The sequence below is a fragment of the Ptychodera flava genome, chromosome 21 (assembly GCF_041260155.1).
Source record: "Ptychodera flava strain L36383 chromosome 21, AS_Pfla_20210202, whole genome shotgun sequence".
Lineage (NCBI taxonomy): Eukaryota > Metazoa > Hemichordata > Enteropneusta > Ptychoderidae > Ptychodera > Ptychodera flava.
The window spans coordinates 3185178-3203629 of record NC_091948.1 but is presented as its reverse complement, the minus strand read 5'-3'; the positions used below and the strand labels follow the sequence as shown (position 1 = coordinate 3203629).

General features: G+C 38.5%; 1 protein-coding gene across 1 annotated transcript in view; it reads left to right on the top strand.

Annotated features, from left to right (window-relative positions):
* LOC139121107 (uncharacterized) overlaps positions 1-18452 on the top strand; it is a 26864-nt gene extending 8412 nt beyond the window's left edge. Inside the window, exons 10-27 of the mRNA XM_070685746.1 lie at positions 803-979; positions 1180-1452; positions 2125-2314; positions 2792-2943; positions 3109-3341; positions 5918-6124; positions 6355-6592; positions 6933-7093; positions 7756-7941; positions 8438-8561; positions 9050-9280; positions 9591-9750; positions 9930-10103; positions 10435-10595; positions 11526-11753; positions 12183-12221; positions 12665-12712; positions 16105-18452. Of these exons, the coding sequence (XP_070541847.1) occupies positions 803-979; positions 1180-1452; positions 2125-2314; positions 2792-2943; positions 3109-3341; positions 5918-6124; positions 6355-6592; positions 6933-7093; positions 7756-7941; positions 8438-8561; positions 9050-9280; positions 9591-9750; positions 9930-10103; positions 10435-10595; positions 11526-11753; positions 12183-12221; positions 12665-12712; positions 16105-16499 (3377 nt within the window). The 3' untranslated portion in view covers positions 16500-18452. The remainder of the gene's footprint in view (positions 1-802; positions 980-1179; positions 1453-2124; positions 2315-2791; positions 2944-3108; positions 3342-5917; positions 6125-6354; positions 6593-6932; positions 7094-7755; positions 7942-8437; positions 8562-9049; positions 9281-9590; positions 9751-9929; positions 10104-10434; positions 10596-11525; positions 11754-12182; positions 12222-12664; positions 12713-16104) is intronic.

Here is an 18452-nt window from a genome sequence, read left to right as displayed (position 1 = left end):
TCATAGAGTTTGGATCTTCAGCTCTGTTAGGATTGTACATCGCAGGTATTCCAGAAACGTAGCCGTGAGCGTTCATTGTCTAACGGGTTACAAAAAAAATTGACTTTGCCCCAGGCTACTGTCCCAGAAATCGCGTCAGTGCCGTTTCAATATACCACCGTAACATTCCAGGCGAACAATGGCGGCTTCTTCCAATTCATCAAATGTATCGTATAAATCGACGATCGATCACTTAAAGAAAGTTGCCTGTCGAAAGTCGTTAGTCTTTCTTTCAAGAAAATGAAAAGTGGCATATTGAATAGAGTATCTATATTTCCTCTCTATGTTGCAAAATCTAGCGTACTGAATATGGAAGTATGTTATCTTCCCCGCATATCTAATGATATCACTATCATACAGCACACAAGCTCTATTCGTGCGTGATAATTTAACAAGAACAATGTATGTGTTTACGACTCGCTTATTTCGGATACAACTGTTATGTCCTTCCTTAGCCTTATCTACTCGATCCGTTTTTATTGATTCTTCACAGGAAGGGATGCTTGTTAAATGGCTGAAATCTCAATCAATACTCGAGTCTTACTATAAATTACTATAACATCGCGTTACAGGAGGCTGTTAAATGTTTTTATGAGTAATTAATTATTTCCAAAATCGAAAAAAATGATATGGACTCGGTAGACTTTGGGGTAACATAGAACTTTAGGTGACCTACATTTTGAGGGTTCATTCCTTGCTTGCATATCACTAGACAAATAGGCATGTACAGTCTTGAAATAACAATTTGAAAATAACTTTTCAGGAGCCTCCCTCTTGGTCACATTTGATAACGGCGTCGAAGATGGCGGCTTAAGTTCATGCAGTGATTTATTCGATGTTGCCAGCAGTGATCTGCTCGGTGTGGGATCGGACTGTTTCTTCCGCGACCCAAAGAGCCTGGTTATCATAACTGGAAAAGCAAATACGCTTGTTGAACCTGGTAAGTATGTACACGAATGTGTTGCATGTTTCACTCCAAATTTATTATGATTAAGGGATGGGTTTTTGTCGCATTGCTTATTGGTTATTGAAGTGTGATGCGGTGCTTCAAAACTGATGTTTTATTTGATTGAGCTCTTGTGAATAATAGTTCGAAATACGTTTGTGTTCTATGTCACGAATTTCATTAATCTTCAACAGACGACGCTTTGACTCTGAGAAACGGGGTAGTGAAGGCGTTCCAACAAGATTATTCACGCGAGGCCAGTGGCAACGTGACTGTCGCCGGTCCAGCGCAAGCCCTCCAGCCTGTCGCCCTCCTGGACGGCTCTCCCAAGATTCCAAGCTGCGGTGATGTTAAAATCAGTGGACGCAGGTCAACCGGTAGTGGCGGTAGAGCGATGACTTACACCTGGGACGTCGAAAGTGATGGCAACACAACAAACGCAACCGCAGCAATGTCTGGGTTAAATAGTAAGAACTCAATATTAAATTAGTTAAAATTTAGATTCCTTTGGAAGGAAAATATCTCAAACTTTCTGATTTAATGACTGGTGCTCTAAATAATCGATTTTCATGGTGACCAAATTCACAAATTTTTCATTGTGTTATATTTTCCAAAATTTTTACATGGATTAATTCCGGTGAGGAAAAAATTTCGACTCTTTCATTCTCTTAAAAGTTTCTTTCATTTTTCAAATCCCCATAATGAAAGTTTCAAGTTTGTGAACTAGAAATACTAAAAGGTCATATTGACGTCTAAGCAGGACTCACTTACAGTGAATTTAAGCTTGTTCGACGAAGTGTCTGAAGTGTGATATAAAAAATAAGAAATTCGCGGTACAATTTTAATCGACCGAATAATGGTAGTTTGTCTATATCCTGTAGACTGCTGTGTATGATTTTGAACATGCTGCGATTTAAGACATGTACGGATAAAATGTATATAAATTGATCATCTCCAAAATTAAAAAATACCTTTTTATTTGCAGAAAATTATATAGACCGTAAATGACTGACATAAAGTAACTTCTGGTTATTCCTGGTCTCTTTCGAGACAATGTACGACTTCTTCTTCTTCTTCTTCTTCTTCTTCTTTCCGTATTTCCTTTTTAACATTGAATTGATTAACCTGTGTACGTTCAGGTCCAGATTTGGAACTTGATGGTGAACTCATCGACGCTGACACGCCGTACAACTTTTCACTGACTGTGACCAACTTCCTCGGTGAAAGCGACATTGCATATTACGTGGTGGAACGATCCGCCGTAGCTCTTCCAGAAATCAAGATAGTTTCAAAGGGAGTCGACGTCTCGTCGGCCAGTGTCTCGGACAGGTATGTCAAATCATTTTTAACTGATGGCAAATCACTGAATATCTTATACTCTGTTGATTTTAATATTACTCATTTAAATGAATGTCTGTTAAATATATTATGATAATACGCGCTCCAAACAGAAAGTAAACTTTTGCTCAATTTTTCTCAGGTAAACTTTTAACCATGTACTTGAACCCTCCAGAATAAAAAGTCAGGGATCACCTTAAAATTTTTGGGATTACGAATTATCTAAAATTATGGATAAGTGGAATTCAAAATTCCAGTTTTACTCTGTGTTAATTCTGTGGATCTGCTGCAGCTGCAGACGTAATCTATGGAAGATTAAGCAGGGATAGGAGTTGTAGATATTACTCGGCAGACGTGTTATTCATCATATAATAAAATTAGTTACAAAGCAAGACCCTCGAAACCAAGTTTTACTCTCTCCCATTAAACTTGACCTTTGACCTCGTAGCAATCTTACTTTTTTTACAGCTTCGACCTAACTGCCGAAGTCACCTTCTATTCGGAGTGTGTGCCACCTGGCTCTACACAATCCACCTGGTCCGTCGATAACTCAGAAGTGCCCTTGAACTTGAAGACAATGTACAAAAGAACGCTGTACGTGGATGCCAACAGTCTCCCAGGTGAGCATTTTTGCCAATGTTACACAAGTTTTCTACATAAGATGACTGGGTACTATGCTTTCTCTGGTCGATATTTTCCTATTCTGAAAATTGTCTTGAGTTAAATGTAAATGCCTCAAAATACTAATTTAATGAACTTTATGCAAAATATTTTATCGACAACAGGTGACGTAGTTATCACGTTCACCGTTCAAGTTTACAAAGACAGTGATCCAGACAAAATAGCGACGGCGTCCATCCAAGTCACAACCGTAAGCACACCCCTGGTCGCAACGATTCGCGGAAGTGCGGAGATGACCGTGGGGCGAGACAGCGGCAATCTTGAAATTGATGGGTCGTCATCGAGTGACCCTGATAATCTAGCCGTTGACATGTCTTACCAGTGGACTTGCACACAGGTACGAATCTTAGCAAATAACCATATTTCCAGAGAGCGTTTACATTTTAATCGGGGCAATAACCTCGGAGTCCGCAGTCTCTCTTTCAAACTGATTTCATGAATAAGCTAAGGGACTGGACATAAATTACAGGGGGGGGGGGTGGGCCGGTGTTTTTCGAAAAACTGCTGCGTAAAAAATAGTGACCCTTCAAAAGTTCATGCACAAAAATTAGTGACCCTCCCCTTATCCGTGCATGAAAATAAGTGACCCTCCCCTGTTACTCAATACCCGCAAAAAAACCGCAATGTGTTAAAGACCCCCTTCTGACTTGCTATACTTTTTAAGTCGCCCTCCGAAAGGAAGGCAAAATGTGGCCGATATAACGCGTTGTCCAAGAAATATCAAATCATATGTGTGTGATAATTCATGTAAATGTACTTTGCTTGAAGTGGCAGGTAAAAAGTGCTTGCCTGTACAAAAAATGTAATTTTTAGATTTTATCGATAATGTTGATTCACTATACATGTAGTCGACTATAAGAAAACTACGAACGTGTATTTTCCAGTATAAAACTAGCTATATCTGTTCATATACAGATGTTTAATAACTGATATAGATATACTTGATTAGCATGGGTTGTTTACAAGTGCACATGTGAACAAGATATTTGATTTTGGAATTTCTGTCAAAATGTTGATCCACTATACATGGGAGTCTATGACAAAACTATACATGGGAGTCTATGACAACACTGTCAAAAAATTTCAGAATTAAAAATTTGCACTATTTGTGCATATATGGACCCTCAATAATTGACATAATTGTGCTTGATTAGAAGAGGGTGGTAAAATGTGCATCTGTGTACAATAACTTTGTTTTTGGAATTTCGCATAAAATGTTGATCCACTATACATGGGAGTCTATGACAAAACTGTAAAAAAAATTTTCAGAATTAAAAATATGCACTATTTGTGTATATATGACCCTGAATAATTGACATAATTGTGCTTGATTAGAAGAGGGTGGTAAAATGTGCACCTGTGTACAATAACTTTGTTTTTGGAATTTCGCATGAAATGTGGATCCATTATACATTGTAGTCTATGAAGAAACTATGAATAATTTTTTTTAAATACAAAACTTGGCAAATCTGTGTATTTATGTATGCTTGATTATTGATATTTATGTTCTTGATTAGACTAGAGTGGTTACAAGTCCATGTGTGTGTAAGAAATTTGATTTTGGAATTTCACCGAAATGTTGATTCACTATACATGGCAGTCTATGGTGAAACCCTATGAATAATTTTTTTCCAATACAAAAATAGGTAAATCTGTGCATTTATGTACACTGAATTATTGGTACTAATGTTCATGATAGACTAGAGTGGTTTCAAGTCAATGGTTGTGCAAGAAATTTGATTTTGGCATATCACTTAAATGTCGATTCACTATACATGGCAGTCTATGATGAAACTATGAATAATTTTTTTCCAATAAAAAAATAGGAAAATCTGTGCATTTATGTACACTTGATTATTGGTATTAATGTTCATGATTAGACTAGAATAGTTTTAAGTCAATGGGTGTGCAAGAAATTTGATTTTGGAATTTCACTGAAATGTCCATTCACTATACATGGCAGTCTATGATGAAACTATGAATAATTTTTTTCCAATACAAAACTTGGTAAACCTGTGAATTTATGTACACCTAATTATTAGTATTAATATTCATGATTAGACTAGAGTGGTTTCAAGTCAATGGTTGTGCAAGAAATTTGATTTTGGAATTTCACCAAAATGTTGATTCACTGTACATTGTAGGCTATGAGGAAACTACAAATAACTCATAGGTTATCTGATCCTAAATTGTTATTCAAAAGTTGTTCGACCTGAAGCTTCCAGTTGTTATTGATGACACTATGCACTATTCTGAACAGTTTGTATTCTGTCAATGTCCTCAAAAAATTAAAAAATGTACATACAGCGACATGAACGTTTGACACCGACCTATACCCAATGTATTGTCAATGGGAGAATGATGTCAAATAAGTAATCTCCCAAATTGTTATTGAAAGAGTTATTATAGGGAACAGTTATGCACAATAGTGTTGAATAAGTAGAAATCATGACAACTTAAATCAATGTGGCTGCTTGGATCATCAATACATTGTTTATTATACCTGAAATTTGCGCCCGAAGGGCGCGTCGAAAATGGTAATGGCAGAAAATGAAAGTGCCAGGAGGTATTTTTTCTTTTTTCAGTATTCCATAACGTGCACATGCAATTTCAGCTTTGATGCATGAAAAAAGGTGACCCTCCCCCATAGGCTTGCACAAAATGTTATGACCCTTCAAAAATGCTTGCGCGAAAAATGGCGACCCACCCCCAAAAAACACCGGCCCACCCCCCCCTGTAATTTGTGTCCAGTCCCTAACTTCGATATATCATTTGATATCTACGACACGACCTGATTCAAACATAGTAAGAGAAACATAAAAATGCCTATAAATATGCCTTGAAAAACATCACTGACATTGAGATGAAACATATATAAATTATGTGATTGTTTGATCGATTCCACTCTTCCAGGTCACCGACAATACAGCCTGTTATTCCTACAAGTCTGGCGAAGAAGGACAACTCTTTCCCGCCACCACCGACTCCGCCATATTGGTCTTCGATGCTATGAGTATGGGGGCTGACAAGACATATCAATTTACTCTTACCATCTCCAAGCTGACCAGGGTGGCCAGTGCCAGTGTCCAGATTTCAGCTGTCTCTGGTAACCCGCCGCAGGTGAGGATCGCTGTCAGGCCTTACACTCATGTTTGCCATTAATATCTGTATAAACAGTACTTTACTTTTGAACCTAATAGCTTTACTTTTAGAGCCCAGGTGACTCCACGTCTAGATAAACTCAATTTCCATCATGATGGTCGTAAAATACTTATTCCTGACGAATTAGCATGTTAATATGATGTAACGTATAGATGAACAATTGAGACAATTTTGCCACTCCTGTACAGGTATCTGTTGAAATCGAGAACAGCGACGACAACAAGGTGACCCAAGACGAAACAGTGACGATCAAGTCTTTGATCAAACACACCGTACCCGTGGTGTCCGTGGCCTTTGAATCGGTGGACACAGACAGCGGTTACGGATACTTCAACTTCAGTGACACCAATGGCCTGGTCACTGTCCCAAGAATAATCGCCTCACCAGATGGAACCAAGTCAATCTCAAACGTCATTATAAGATCAGGTTTGTAAACTAGATCAGTCTAATTGTTATATTTTTTCAATTCTCGTATATTTGTAAACAAAATAGCGAATTTCTGACTCTTTTATACTCCATTACGAAAGATATGTGATATGTACACCATATTTTGTCAAATATTCACCACATTGGGGTAGAAATTTATCAGAAATGAAATTTACCATCCTTACGGGTTGCTGTCTTTCTACATCGGCCACAATAGATGAACCTAGTTATGTAAACACAGTACTTAACACATTCTCTCTCTCTCTCTCTCTCTCTCTCTCTCTCTCTCTCTCTCTCTCTCTCTCTCTCTCTCTCTCTCTCTCTCTCTCTCACCATCCAGGCCAGTTGGTTAAAGGAACAAGTTACAGCATCCAAGTGACAGCCACCGATCAAGATGGTCAGTCCAGTGTTTCCAAGGTTACGTTCAGCGTTCGTTCTGGTGTGACGTCATGTGACTTCACAGTTGCTGGCGGCGCGTCATCATACACGGAAATGGAACAGGTATATCTACAGCGGGATGATATATATATATATATATATATATATATATATATATATATATATATATATATATATATATATATATATATACATAACGCACTAAGATAGGTCTGTGGCAAAATTGCTCTGAGATGTTGTAGATGTTGCCGTGTTTACGGAGTAAACAGATGTTTGTATGGTGAACATCTGTTTAAACTACCAACTACAGCATGACAAAGAACACCTTGTTGAAATGTTCAACTTTCATAAGCCTGGCGGCCCATACCCCAGGGGCTCGGAACTCAGTAAGCCCGTACTATGAGACTTATCGATCTCCTTATTGTTCCCCCTTTAATGCGTGGCAGATCGCGTCGTAATTGTTTTACAACCCGATATTGTTGCGTCACGCTGCTTTTGAATCGAATACTTTCAAACGTCCCTTGAGATTTCTGACAACGCCTCTTACATACGCCACGAGGAGGTCAGTCCATGGCGATCTTGAATATTTGTGGTGTTCTATTGTATAAAGTAGTGTCCTGTGTTTGCCTATTGTTAGTGAAAGTACGTAAATTCCGTTCCCTCGAATCTGATCAGTGAGGTAAGAAAATTACCTTTGCGATAACAACAATATCATTATCATTTCTCGTCGTATTAATGCAGTTTTCTCCCTCCATTCTGTTCAGATAAGTTACTTGATAGAGAATTGTGCCGCGGACGAGGATGCCTATCCGCTCAGCTATCAGATCTTCCGAATCAAAGACAATGACAACAAGATGGAAGCGGTCTCCAAGAAGGGATCGGAACCATCGTCTAGCGGAGTCGGAAAACCAGCAAGGGATGGAACTTCAAACAACACTTTTGTTGCCCGAGTGAGTGAATTATCTATTCATTAAAGATGGCCATACGGGAGTAAGTTATCTGGCAATCGTATCGCATGGTATCATATCATATCATATCATATCATATCATATCATATCATATCATATCATATCATATCATATCATCGTATAAGGTCTTGTCATGTCACACTATGTCATGCTATGTAATTCATGTCAAACCATCGTATCCTATCCTATCCTATCACATCATATCAACTGGTGTGATAACACAAACTATTTCACACTTCACCACATATCATATAAATATGCATCACCATCGCATGAACATCGCACATTGTAATTTCAAATCACATGGCCTTTCATCAGATAAAATCATATCACGCGCATCACAAGATGTCATCACACAACATCATATCACATCATGTCTTTGAAGTGTAAACTGGCATCGTGATCCTTCTTAGTTGTGTGAAATGCGAATTGCACATAAAAATGGCAATTTATTTAAACATTCAATCCCCCTTCACAGGCATGTGATAAATACAGCTGCTCAGATTTCATCACAGAAATCAGTGTCCTAGTCAAAGTGTCCTTCAGTGCCTCCGACATCACCGACTTCAGGAGTAACCAGATCGAACCACTGGAATTTCAAGGTGAGATATAGAATCTCGCAAACTATTCAGATACTTTATCTTTTGTTTCATCGTTTGTTTGTTTGTTTGTTTGTTTTTGAAAATGCTGAAACACCATGCTTCGGTAGTTTCCCCGCCTCAACGATGGACCGTTCGCCCATTAATTACACATGATATTATAGTTTTAATCATGGCTGGTGGTTTAATTAGATAAATCTTACAATGGACAGTAATGGCACGCGACATGTTTAAATAAGGTGTCAAAGGAACAGTCGGCTTGCTATTGATTATGGAGAAGAGGTACACGACCAACTGAAAACAAAACAGCCTTTGATCACTATAATCGTTCATACAATTCCTCCATCGCCACTGAATCAAATGCATCTTCTTTTCGTTTCATCGCCTCTTCCCATCAAAAAGAGGACGTGCAGAATTACAACGGTTCTGTCGTATGACGTCAAGAACGGAGGTTTTCGCTTTAACATTTCTTTCGCTTATTTTACCTTCAGGAGCATTCCTTGATGCATTGGTGAACACAAATATGCTGCTACAGAAGACAACCTCGTCCAAGCGTCGTCGTAAGCGTTCATACGCCCAGATATCGTCCGCGGACGAAGAGAGCAGACTGACCTTAGTGCAGAACGTCCTTAGCAGCTCGGTGATCAGTAAAGACGATGCAAGACTTCTTATAGATCAGATCAACCAATTTAACACCGATGATTTAGATATCGATGACCAAGGTGGGTGAATTCATATCTCTTTCAAATTGGTATACTTTTGCTTCCAAAAATTAATGCTATGTTTTATTTGTCATTTTGTTTTCCATCGACAGCGACCACTATATCGAGTTGGGGGAGATACCTTTAAAAATCAAACCATAAATTGTGTACTTTTTAAAGTGTCACTAATTAGCAAAGTGTCCAAAATAAAAATAGTCTTTCTATATCTTGTGTACATTGAGTTCTAGAACACCTCAGGATTCATTGAAGAAAATTCACTGGTTACGTATGTATACAAAGCAAGGTTAGCAATAACTTTTTTGTATTGCAGACTCCTTTTTAGATGTCGTGGACGAGATTGTAACTGTTTATAGTGACGATTCCAGTTCCGCAATCGACTCCGAAAGCGCGCGCATTATGCTGGAGCAAGTACAAGCTATTGGTGATGGTTTGGATCCCTTGTGGAACAGTGCCATGTTGGACAAATGCCGGTAAATTTTCACACACTGTTTTCTTGCTTGTCAGTTCTTGCGTTTGCATGCAACAAACAAGGAAGAGGGGTCAGGGCGGTAAAATTGGAGAGAGGATCGGCAGGCTGATCTTTAAAGGCTCATTGCAAATAAGTCTAATTCTACATCAACTAAATGGTTCCATTGCTTTCTATTTGCAGTCAGGCGCAAGGGAAACTTCTGAAGTCACTGTCACGTGGTCAGACTCTGGGCGGTGGCGCCACTCAAATATCAACTACAGGAGTAACCATGAGCATAGAAAAGAACGTTCTTGATAGCACCTTTTCATCGGCTGGTGGCGCTGTAATTGACTTCGGCTCCGAACTTCAAAGCACGTATGTAGTAGATTACATATTGTCATGTATTATCCCAAAAGTCGGCGTAGGTGTTGTGTGGTGGATAAGAGATTCTGGAACGAATTAAATAAATTTTCTTGCATCGATTTTGATCACAGGCTATGTTTATTAGAGCAGTGACTAAGATGGCAAAATTGGTATATACAGGTGTGGTGTAGGCCTACACAACCGGCGTCGCTGTCATCTATGTGGTCTGAAGAGTCTCGAAAACAGTCTGTGCGACTCGTGTGCGTCATATTATGGTTTTTCGAACAAATGAAGTACATGTATATTTATTAGATAAATTGGGGTTTTTTTATCGCATACACAGATATACGGCAGCATGGACATGTTCCAGCGGTACATGTTCGGGTGTTTCCGTCAAAACCCAGCACTATGACACCGGTGTGGACTACCGATCAACTACCGATGAAGATAAAAACTCAAGAGCAACTGATGTCGTGTCAGTTGAACTGGCGGATCCTGATTCGGGTAAAGGAAATAAACAATCACCTTTGTGTATTTTACTCTCATTTTATTTCAAAAATCTCACCGAGGAAGACGACTTTTTTCCCATCGAAGGGAATGACGGCGGGACCGTGACAGACTTTCGGACTCTCAAACCTTTGCAATATTCTTTTGGTCTACAAGAAATTTAATTTTGGATTTCATCGAAAATGTTGATTCACTATACATAATAGTGTATGAGAAAACTATGAACATTTTTTCCAATATAAAACTATAGCAATATTTGTTCATTTATAGATGTGGATAATTGATGCAAATGTACTTGATTAGAAGAGGGTGATTACAAGTGCATATGTGTACAAGAAATTTGATGTTAGAATTTCACCGAAAATGTTGATTCACTACATATGGCAATGTTGTTGTGAAGTTTCTTTACACAACTCATTCAGATTTTGCATCCATCATAAACTTAGCAGTGTAAAATGTGACCCCCAAGGCAAAGTTTGTAAAATGTGACCCTCCCCAATTCCTCCGGCCCACCCGCCCCTCATAATAACTGAAGTCTCCTTTAGGTTTTCGAAAATGGGGGATTTCATTTTCCAAAGAGATGGCGGCCATTTTTGATTTCTGTGATAAATTGTTTCTCTTGTACCAAAATTTGCACGATGACCCCTAGATTTTTATTCTTAATTTTGAAAGAGAATGTTGAACGTTTGCTTGAGAAAGTTTTAGCAAAAGTTTTTTTTACGCAGTCCTTGTTGGAGGTGCGACTTGCCATAGACGGTACAGAAGGGTGCAGCATTCAGTTACAAAGCAGTCCCTATATTGAGAAAACATGTTGTCACGTTCCTTGTCCCTCAGATAGGGACTGGGTTCTTACATAGATTACTAAGCTTTCCCCTGCTTTGAGTAAGCTAACATCAATTTTACATAAATGCCGTTTTACTTCTCTAGATGCAACCCTCAACGTTACGGGCCTGACCACCCCTATCAAAATGAACTTGACCATCAACAGTCCAGACAGCACTAAACTGTACACCTGTAAGTACTGGGACGAGGATGCAAGCGCGTGGTCGACCAGTGGCATCACCACCGTAGAGATTGACAGTTCTACCGTAGAGTGTCAGATGAACCACTTGTCTGAGTTCGGAGCCTTTTCTTCAAGCATACCGACGACGACAGGTAATAAATAAAAGTATATGTTCTTTACTTTTCAATGCACTCTGAAATACACATGACCGGTATTCCCCTGCTTCATACAAAGCGCATGATTGGTGTTTATTTTTGTGTTGGTATTCCCACAATGTGAATGTGCGAATACTTTACAAATTAATACGATCAATGAACATAAACTACCAAAGGGTAAAAATTAGTGGCCCATATTTTCATAATTTTGTCACTTGGTCATCTTTTCGTTCTCTTTAAATTGGCTCCGGTAAATAATTTCTACAGTTTTCCACAGTGTACTTAGAGTATCACATATAGAGTATCATTTTGTACGCAATTATTCACTCAAAGAATACGATTTGTCTTGCGATGATAGCATGCGAATTGTCCAGTTCATCATATTACACGAAATAAACGTTTTATTCAACGCTCTATCTTTCACAGGGTTGGCCACTACCGTGAATGGTGCAGACAACTCGACAGGTATCTAGAAATCTTATTTCAATTCATAATTTAGCTTATCTTCATACATACAACCATCGCAAAGTACCAAACTTATGAACACTAATTATGCGTCAATGGCCGGCAAGAGTCTTTCTGTAAATGTAAATTGTTAACTGTACCAACACTTTTGATATTGATATCAGACAGTTTGTTTGTTCCTTTATATTACTCAAGACCTCCTCTTCTTCGAGCAGCTTTGTTGACACCAGAAGTTGCATGATTTCGAAAGTTTCTCAATATAATTGGTGAAAATTTCGATTTTAAAATGCATTTTCGTGCTGTGAAGACGAACTATTCCGGAAAATCAAACTGAACATTTTGTAAACAAGACTCAAGAGTTTATATTTCAAAGGGAAACAACTGATATTTGATCTTAACATAAACCGAGTATTAATTGCGGTTTTTTTTGTATTCGTTCCTAACAGCAACAACAGCAAATGCGACTACGGTGGCTGGAGTAGCCGTTTCTTGTAAGTATACGATGTATGGATGGATGGATGGATGTTTGTAATGAATTAATGTTGAATTACATTCTATCTTCTCCAAAATGGATGGATGGATGGATGGATGGATGGATGGATGAAGAATCGATGGATATATCAAATTGTAAGGAAATATTCATGCTGTACTGAAATAATCGCAATCATACCAATCCATAATCCAATAACACTAGGTCAAAATTTGTAAGACAATAGTCGTAAACATAGACACAAAACAGCACAGAACAGACAGTAAATAGACGGTACAAACAAAGTCAAATTCATGAAAGAAAGATATATGGACCTCTGGCCAAAAGACCAAGAAGTGATGTCAGGTGTTTCGAAAATAGTAAGCGCATCCTGCCCCACATGTGGCACCCGCCATATATCAATCTGTAAGTCAGATAGGTAGTGGTCACTAACTAAGGCCCAATGTCACCGATGCCATCAGTGATCATTTGTCGAAGAGAGATATTGTATTTATCTACCAGCTTGCGATACCTGCCAAAAAGCGTTTGAATGTAGAGACAAGTCTTGCTCTGGTGTAACCTTGATTTAACAGTTTGAAAGAGAGATGGCCATGTCTCTCTACAAAATCACCATATGAACTGCATGCTCTTGCATATCGTATAAGCTGGGAAATGTATACCCCATAAGCAGGTGAGAGTGGAATATTACTGATGAGGTGTGGAAAATAATTATACTAAAGTTGAAATCATCTCTCTTGTCATATAGCCTAGTAGAAAGGTGACCATTGGAGTCAAATTCAAGTAAAATGTCCAGATATGAAGCAGAAGAGGCCGTTTCTGTAGTTTCTTTAATCTCCAATTCTGGAGGATAAATCATAGCGAGATATTTACTGAATTCAGAGTTATTCAATGAAATAACATCGTCTATGTATCTAAATGTTAGGTTGAAAGTACGAGCTACAGAGACCTTTTTCTGCTTGATAAGGTTCTGGATAAATTCTGCCTCGTATGAGAACAGAAATAAGTCGGCAAGTAAGGGAGCACAGTTAGTGCCCATGGGAATTCCTATACACTGTTGGAAAATGTGTCCTCCAAATTCAACAAATATGTTGTCAATGAGGAAATCAAGCATACTGATAATGTCTTTCTCGGTATAAAACACTTTAGCATTAGTTGTATTTTTAACGAAATATGTAGAATTATACCCTAATACCACATATTTGTAACGGCGTGAACCGTTTTTGTAGAAAAATGCTTGGTTGATGATGTTTTTCAAGCGTTCTTTCAATTTATCATGTGGTATTGTGGTATACAATGTGGAAAAATCGAAAGTTTTAATAGATGTTACTTTGAAACAGATCTCGATTTCAAATTTTCCAGAGTTCCTTCGAATTTTTTAATATCCACATTTGATTTATACCACTCCGAGAAAAGACAACATCACAGTATGATTGAAGTCCCCGTTTAACAGTACAAAGAACAGAAGTCAGTATCTTCGATAACTCTGTTGTTGAACATTTTGAAGATCCTGCGATAAACCTAGCTTTGTAAGGTGTTTTGTGGAGCTTTGGTATCCAGTATAAGCTAGGCAACTTATTATGGTCATCCTTTGTTGTAATATTAAAATTATCCATGAATGACTTATGGTTTGCCAAAATTTCAGATTTGTTGAACATTGATTGTCTGTAAGTGGAGTTGGTTGAGGTCTTAGTTACACCAAGTTCGTCTATAAGATATTCAAAATAATACTTCTTACAGACAAATACAATGTTATTGGCAGCTTTATCAGCAGGGACGACAACATATTTGTCATGGATATCATTCAAACACTTAACAGCATCAGGATCTTTAATACAGAATAGGGTCTTCTGCAAACATGTGATCTTAGTCGACCAATACGGCCACGCACTATTTTCCTCACAGATTTGACCCATTCTGACAGTGTGTCCAACTCTACATCCTCCCTTTTAGCCCATTTCCTGGCATAATCTTCAACTGAGTCCATAATGATCTTAAAATTATGGTTCCAGTTGATCCTGCGAGGTTCTCTGAACTTGGGTCCACAAGATAATATCTTACGAAGGTGGTGATGTTCAACCAAGTTCAGATCACCAGTGATGACATGGCCAACTGGAGTACATTTGAAGGGAGATGTAGAGCAGTCAATCGGGAATTAAATGAATCGGGATTAAAGGGAACTTCAGACCACAGTCCGCGTAGATGGAGTAAATATATAGATCAGGCGACACAGGAATTAACGTTGCGCTCGAAACTTTATTTCCCCAGGTCAGCCTGATGGCTGCCTGGGGCAACTCTTCGCTCCGAGAGCCTGGAGATATGCTCACTCCAAGGCCCCCAAGGTCCGACTCTCAAATTTTACAATACTTTGTCGACAAGAAAACTTGCCAACGCTAGTTTCACAATGATTAATAAGTAGTATGCATGAGACATGTCACAACACCATTGTTTTAAATCCAAGCTGTGATAATATGAAAAGCGATACTTAACATCTACAATTCTGATAAAAGTTCGACTACATTGTCTTTCTATTGTCCAACCTTGCGTGAGACATTTCATGCATAATCATAGGAATTCACGAGACATGCGGGTGCCTGGAATGGCGTTGCCATTGAATTTAAACAGAAGAGACTTGAAAATGTAAATTTGCCGCCAATTTTGAAGAATTACACCTCCGGTAAAATGTGGGAATTCAAGCCCAAGTGGCGAAATGTTGAAATTTGGCGAATTACTAGAATGAAGATTTACAGTAACCGGTGCAAATTATAGAAACATGACAGATGGATGGATGGATGGATGGGTGGATGGATGGACGGATGGATGGATGGATGGCTGAATGGATGTTTGTAATGAATTAATGTTGAATTACATTCTATCTTCTCCAAAATGGATGGATGGATGGATGGATGGATGGATGGATGGACGGGTGGGTGGGTAGATGGATGGATGGATGGATGGATGGATGGATGTTTGTAATGAATTAATGTTGAATTACATTCTATCTTCTCCAAAATGGATGGATGGATGGATGGATTGATGGATGGATGGGTGGGTGGTGGGTAGATGGATGGATTGATGGATGGATGGGTGGGTGGGTGGGTAGATGGATGGATTGATGGATGGTTGAACGAGCTGGGGTTGATAAATAGATCGGTGGCTGGAGGGAGTGATAGAGGAATTCTTTGTCAAGGAGAGAGTTATATAAGATATTCGTCAGGTGATCTGCTGCAGAAAGTCTTTTATGGTCAGCTTGGTCTACTTCAAGATCTTCTGTCATGCCTGAGGCACGATTAGCATTCTCATGAAGAACGTTTTTCAGAATAATAACATTGTTAAACTTTGAATGACTCTTTATGATGTCTCTCACATTCTGCCATTTGCACATCCTTATTTCAGCGTCATCTGACGGCATTTCAGTCGGAATAATAATCGGTGGCTTCGCCGGTGGTGTTGTTCTCGTCATTGTCATCGTCGTAATCATCTTAGCTATCGAAAACCACTTGAAGAAAAAGCGACCCAAGACATTCGTCGAGGACGGCAACTTTGATTACGACGATATGACGACACCAATGCCTAGTGGCAGGGACAGTCCCAGATCGGGCCAATGGGCTTCGCCTTCGTCTTCTCGTCCGTCCACCGCCAGTGCATCTCAAATCCTGGTGACCCCGACTTCCAAACCGCGACCAGTTGACAGTGGTAACAGTGGCCGACTTCGCATGACCTACCATAATATCCCAGAATTCGAAGAAAGGCCAGCCAGTGCTGGCGGTTTAAGTATTGTATCTGAATAAGTTTATCGTTGATATCGTGGCGTACGACCGTGACGTTTACACGATATTCTGGCGTGATCAATGGCGAGGTATTAAATTCAACACAGTACAAAAGACAAACATTACGTTCCCCCGAAGAAAGCATTAAACATCTAATCTTTTGTAGACAAAACTTACGTTCCCCTAAAGAAAGTACTAAACATCCCTTGTACGATTAAAGTCATGACAAAGAACAAACTTTCTGATTTCCCCTTTGCGCATAACAGTGAATGAGTAGATAAATTGACAACGTCTGTACAAACTCCATGTGAAGACCAAGTTTACCCTCAAACATACCATGATGGCGGTAGGAATACTATTCCAACCACCGTGAAGATACTTATTTTTTCTCTGAGCGAAATTTCCCGGCACCTTTTCCTCCCCAGCATTTGTTAGTGTCAATTTACAATGTAGTATGACATATGCTTTTATAAATATAAGTTGACGCTAAATGATGCAACGCCCTCGTCTACAACGTGGTTAATGTCGCTGGAAATCATATTCGTTACATTTTCTTTTCATACAAAATTTGTATACTCTGTATATTTATATAATGTGAATATGTATATTGTAGAAATACTTATATAATCTATACACTTGTAAATACTTCATTGAAATTGAGATACTTTTTCAAATTTGTGTGTGCAATACGATGCAGCGCGCCCGCAAGCGACGGATCCTTGCGTCTCTGACGAGACGATGATGTCATACAGCCAATTTCTGGAAATGGAGATCATTATGATAGAAACTGATAAAATTTATTGTGCATGATGTTGTGTAAGTAGCTTTTAACGTCACGTCTATGTTGCGTCCAACAATTCTCTGTCTGGAAAATTTGAATCTTAGTTGACTGTAACGTTCGTAATGTGTTTTTTCTTTATTTTAAACTCCGTTACTCTTTACATTTTGATGCGGAAATGACAAATTTGATTTTCGAATGCCCGTCAACCATATTTTGCATTTACTTTATACAGTATTTTACTACTTGTCTTTTATAATCGTGCAAAACAGACATTTTTTATTGTTCTTACATCTCACGACATTTACATAAAGGATGCATTCATTAACTTCCAAGACATTTTTGCGAAGAAACTGTACGTCCTTCATACGTTGGATATGTCTTTTGAATTTTATCATTGAAAAGAGGCGTATTTTTTTCATCTACACCTAAGTGTGTCTTTCTGATACAGGATAGTACGAGTGTGTAATATGTTTCTTTTGTGATGTAGAATATTATGTGAGAGTTCATCTAATCGGTGACAATTGTGTGTTTTCTTGTGTGTGTGTGATGTTTCGATTATTTTTTACTGTCATTGTGTTCAGAGTTTACATCTACTCAATAGTTTACACGTATACGGTTTTCACCAGTCACCAATGCAATTTGTTGACGTATTGTGTTTCCGTCTTCCACTTTTCCGGAGAACTCGTCGAAGACGCTTTGGTCAGAAAGGACGAGAGAAATGGCTCCGTACATTCTTTGCGTATCCTTATTGTGCATTCTCCTCTATGTTCGATTATTCCTGAAACTATACCGTATATAGGAAGTGGAATTTTACGACATTTCTGACAAATAAACCTTTCGCTGTTTAAGCATTTGTACATAATAAATATCAATGGTTACAGACCTAAATTAACGAGAAAATCCCTATATTAGATATAATACACAGAGGGACGTCTCTTCTTTCCTCGCTTGGCTCCAGAATTTCGAGAAGGAAATGTGATCGTCGTTAGAAAAGTAAGGGAATCAAACGATTTGATTTTAACTAGAGAAAACACAAAGTCAGTCTGCAAGCGAAACTTCTCAATGTCGTCATCAAATAAACCATGTATTTTGAATTATAGTATTAATTGTTTAGGTTGTGTCTCTAATGCTTGTGTTGTCGTGTTTTGTATGTAGGTAGTCTGTGTGCAAATAAAAGTCATGAAAAATTCCAA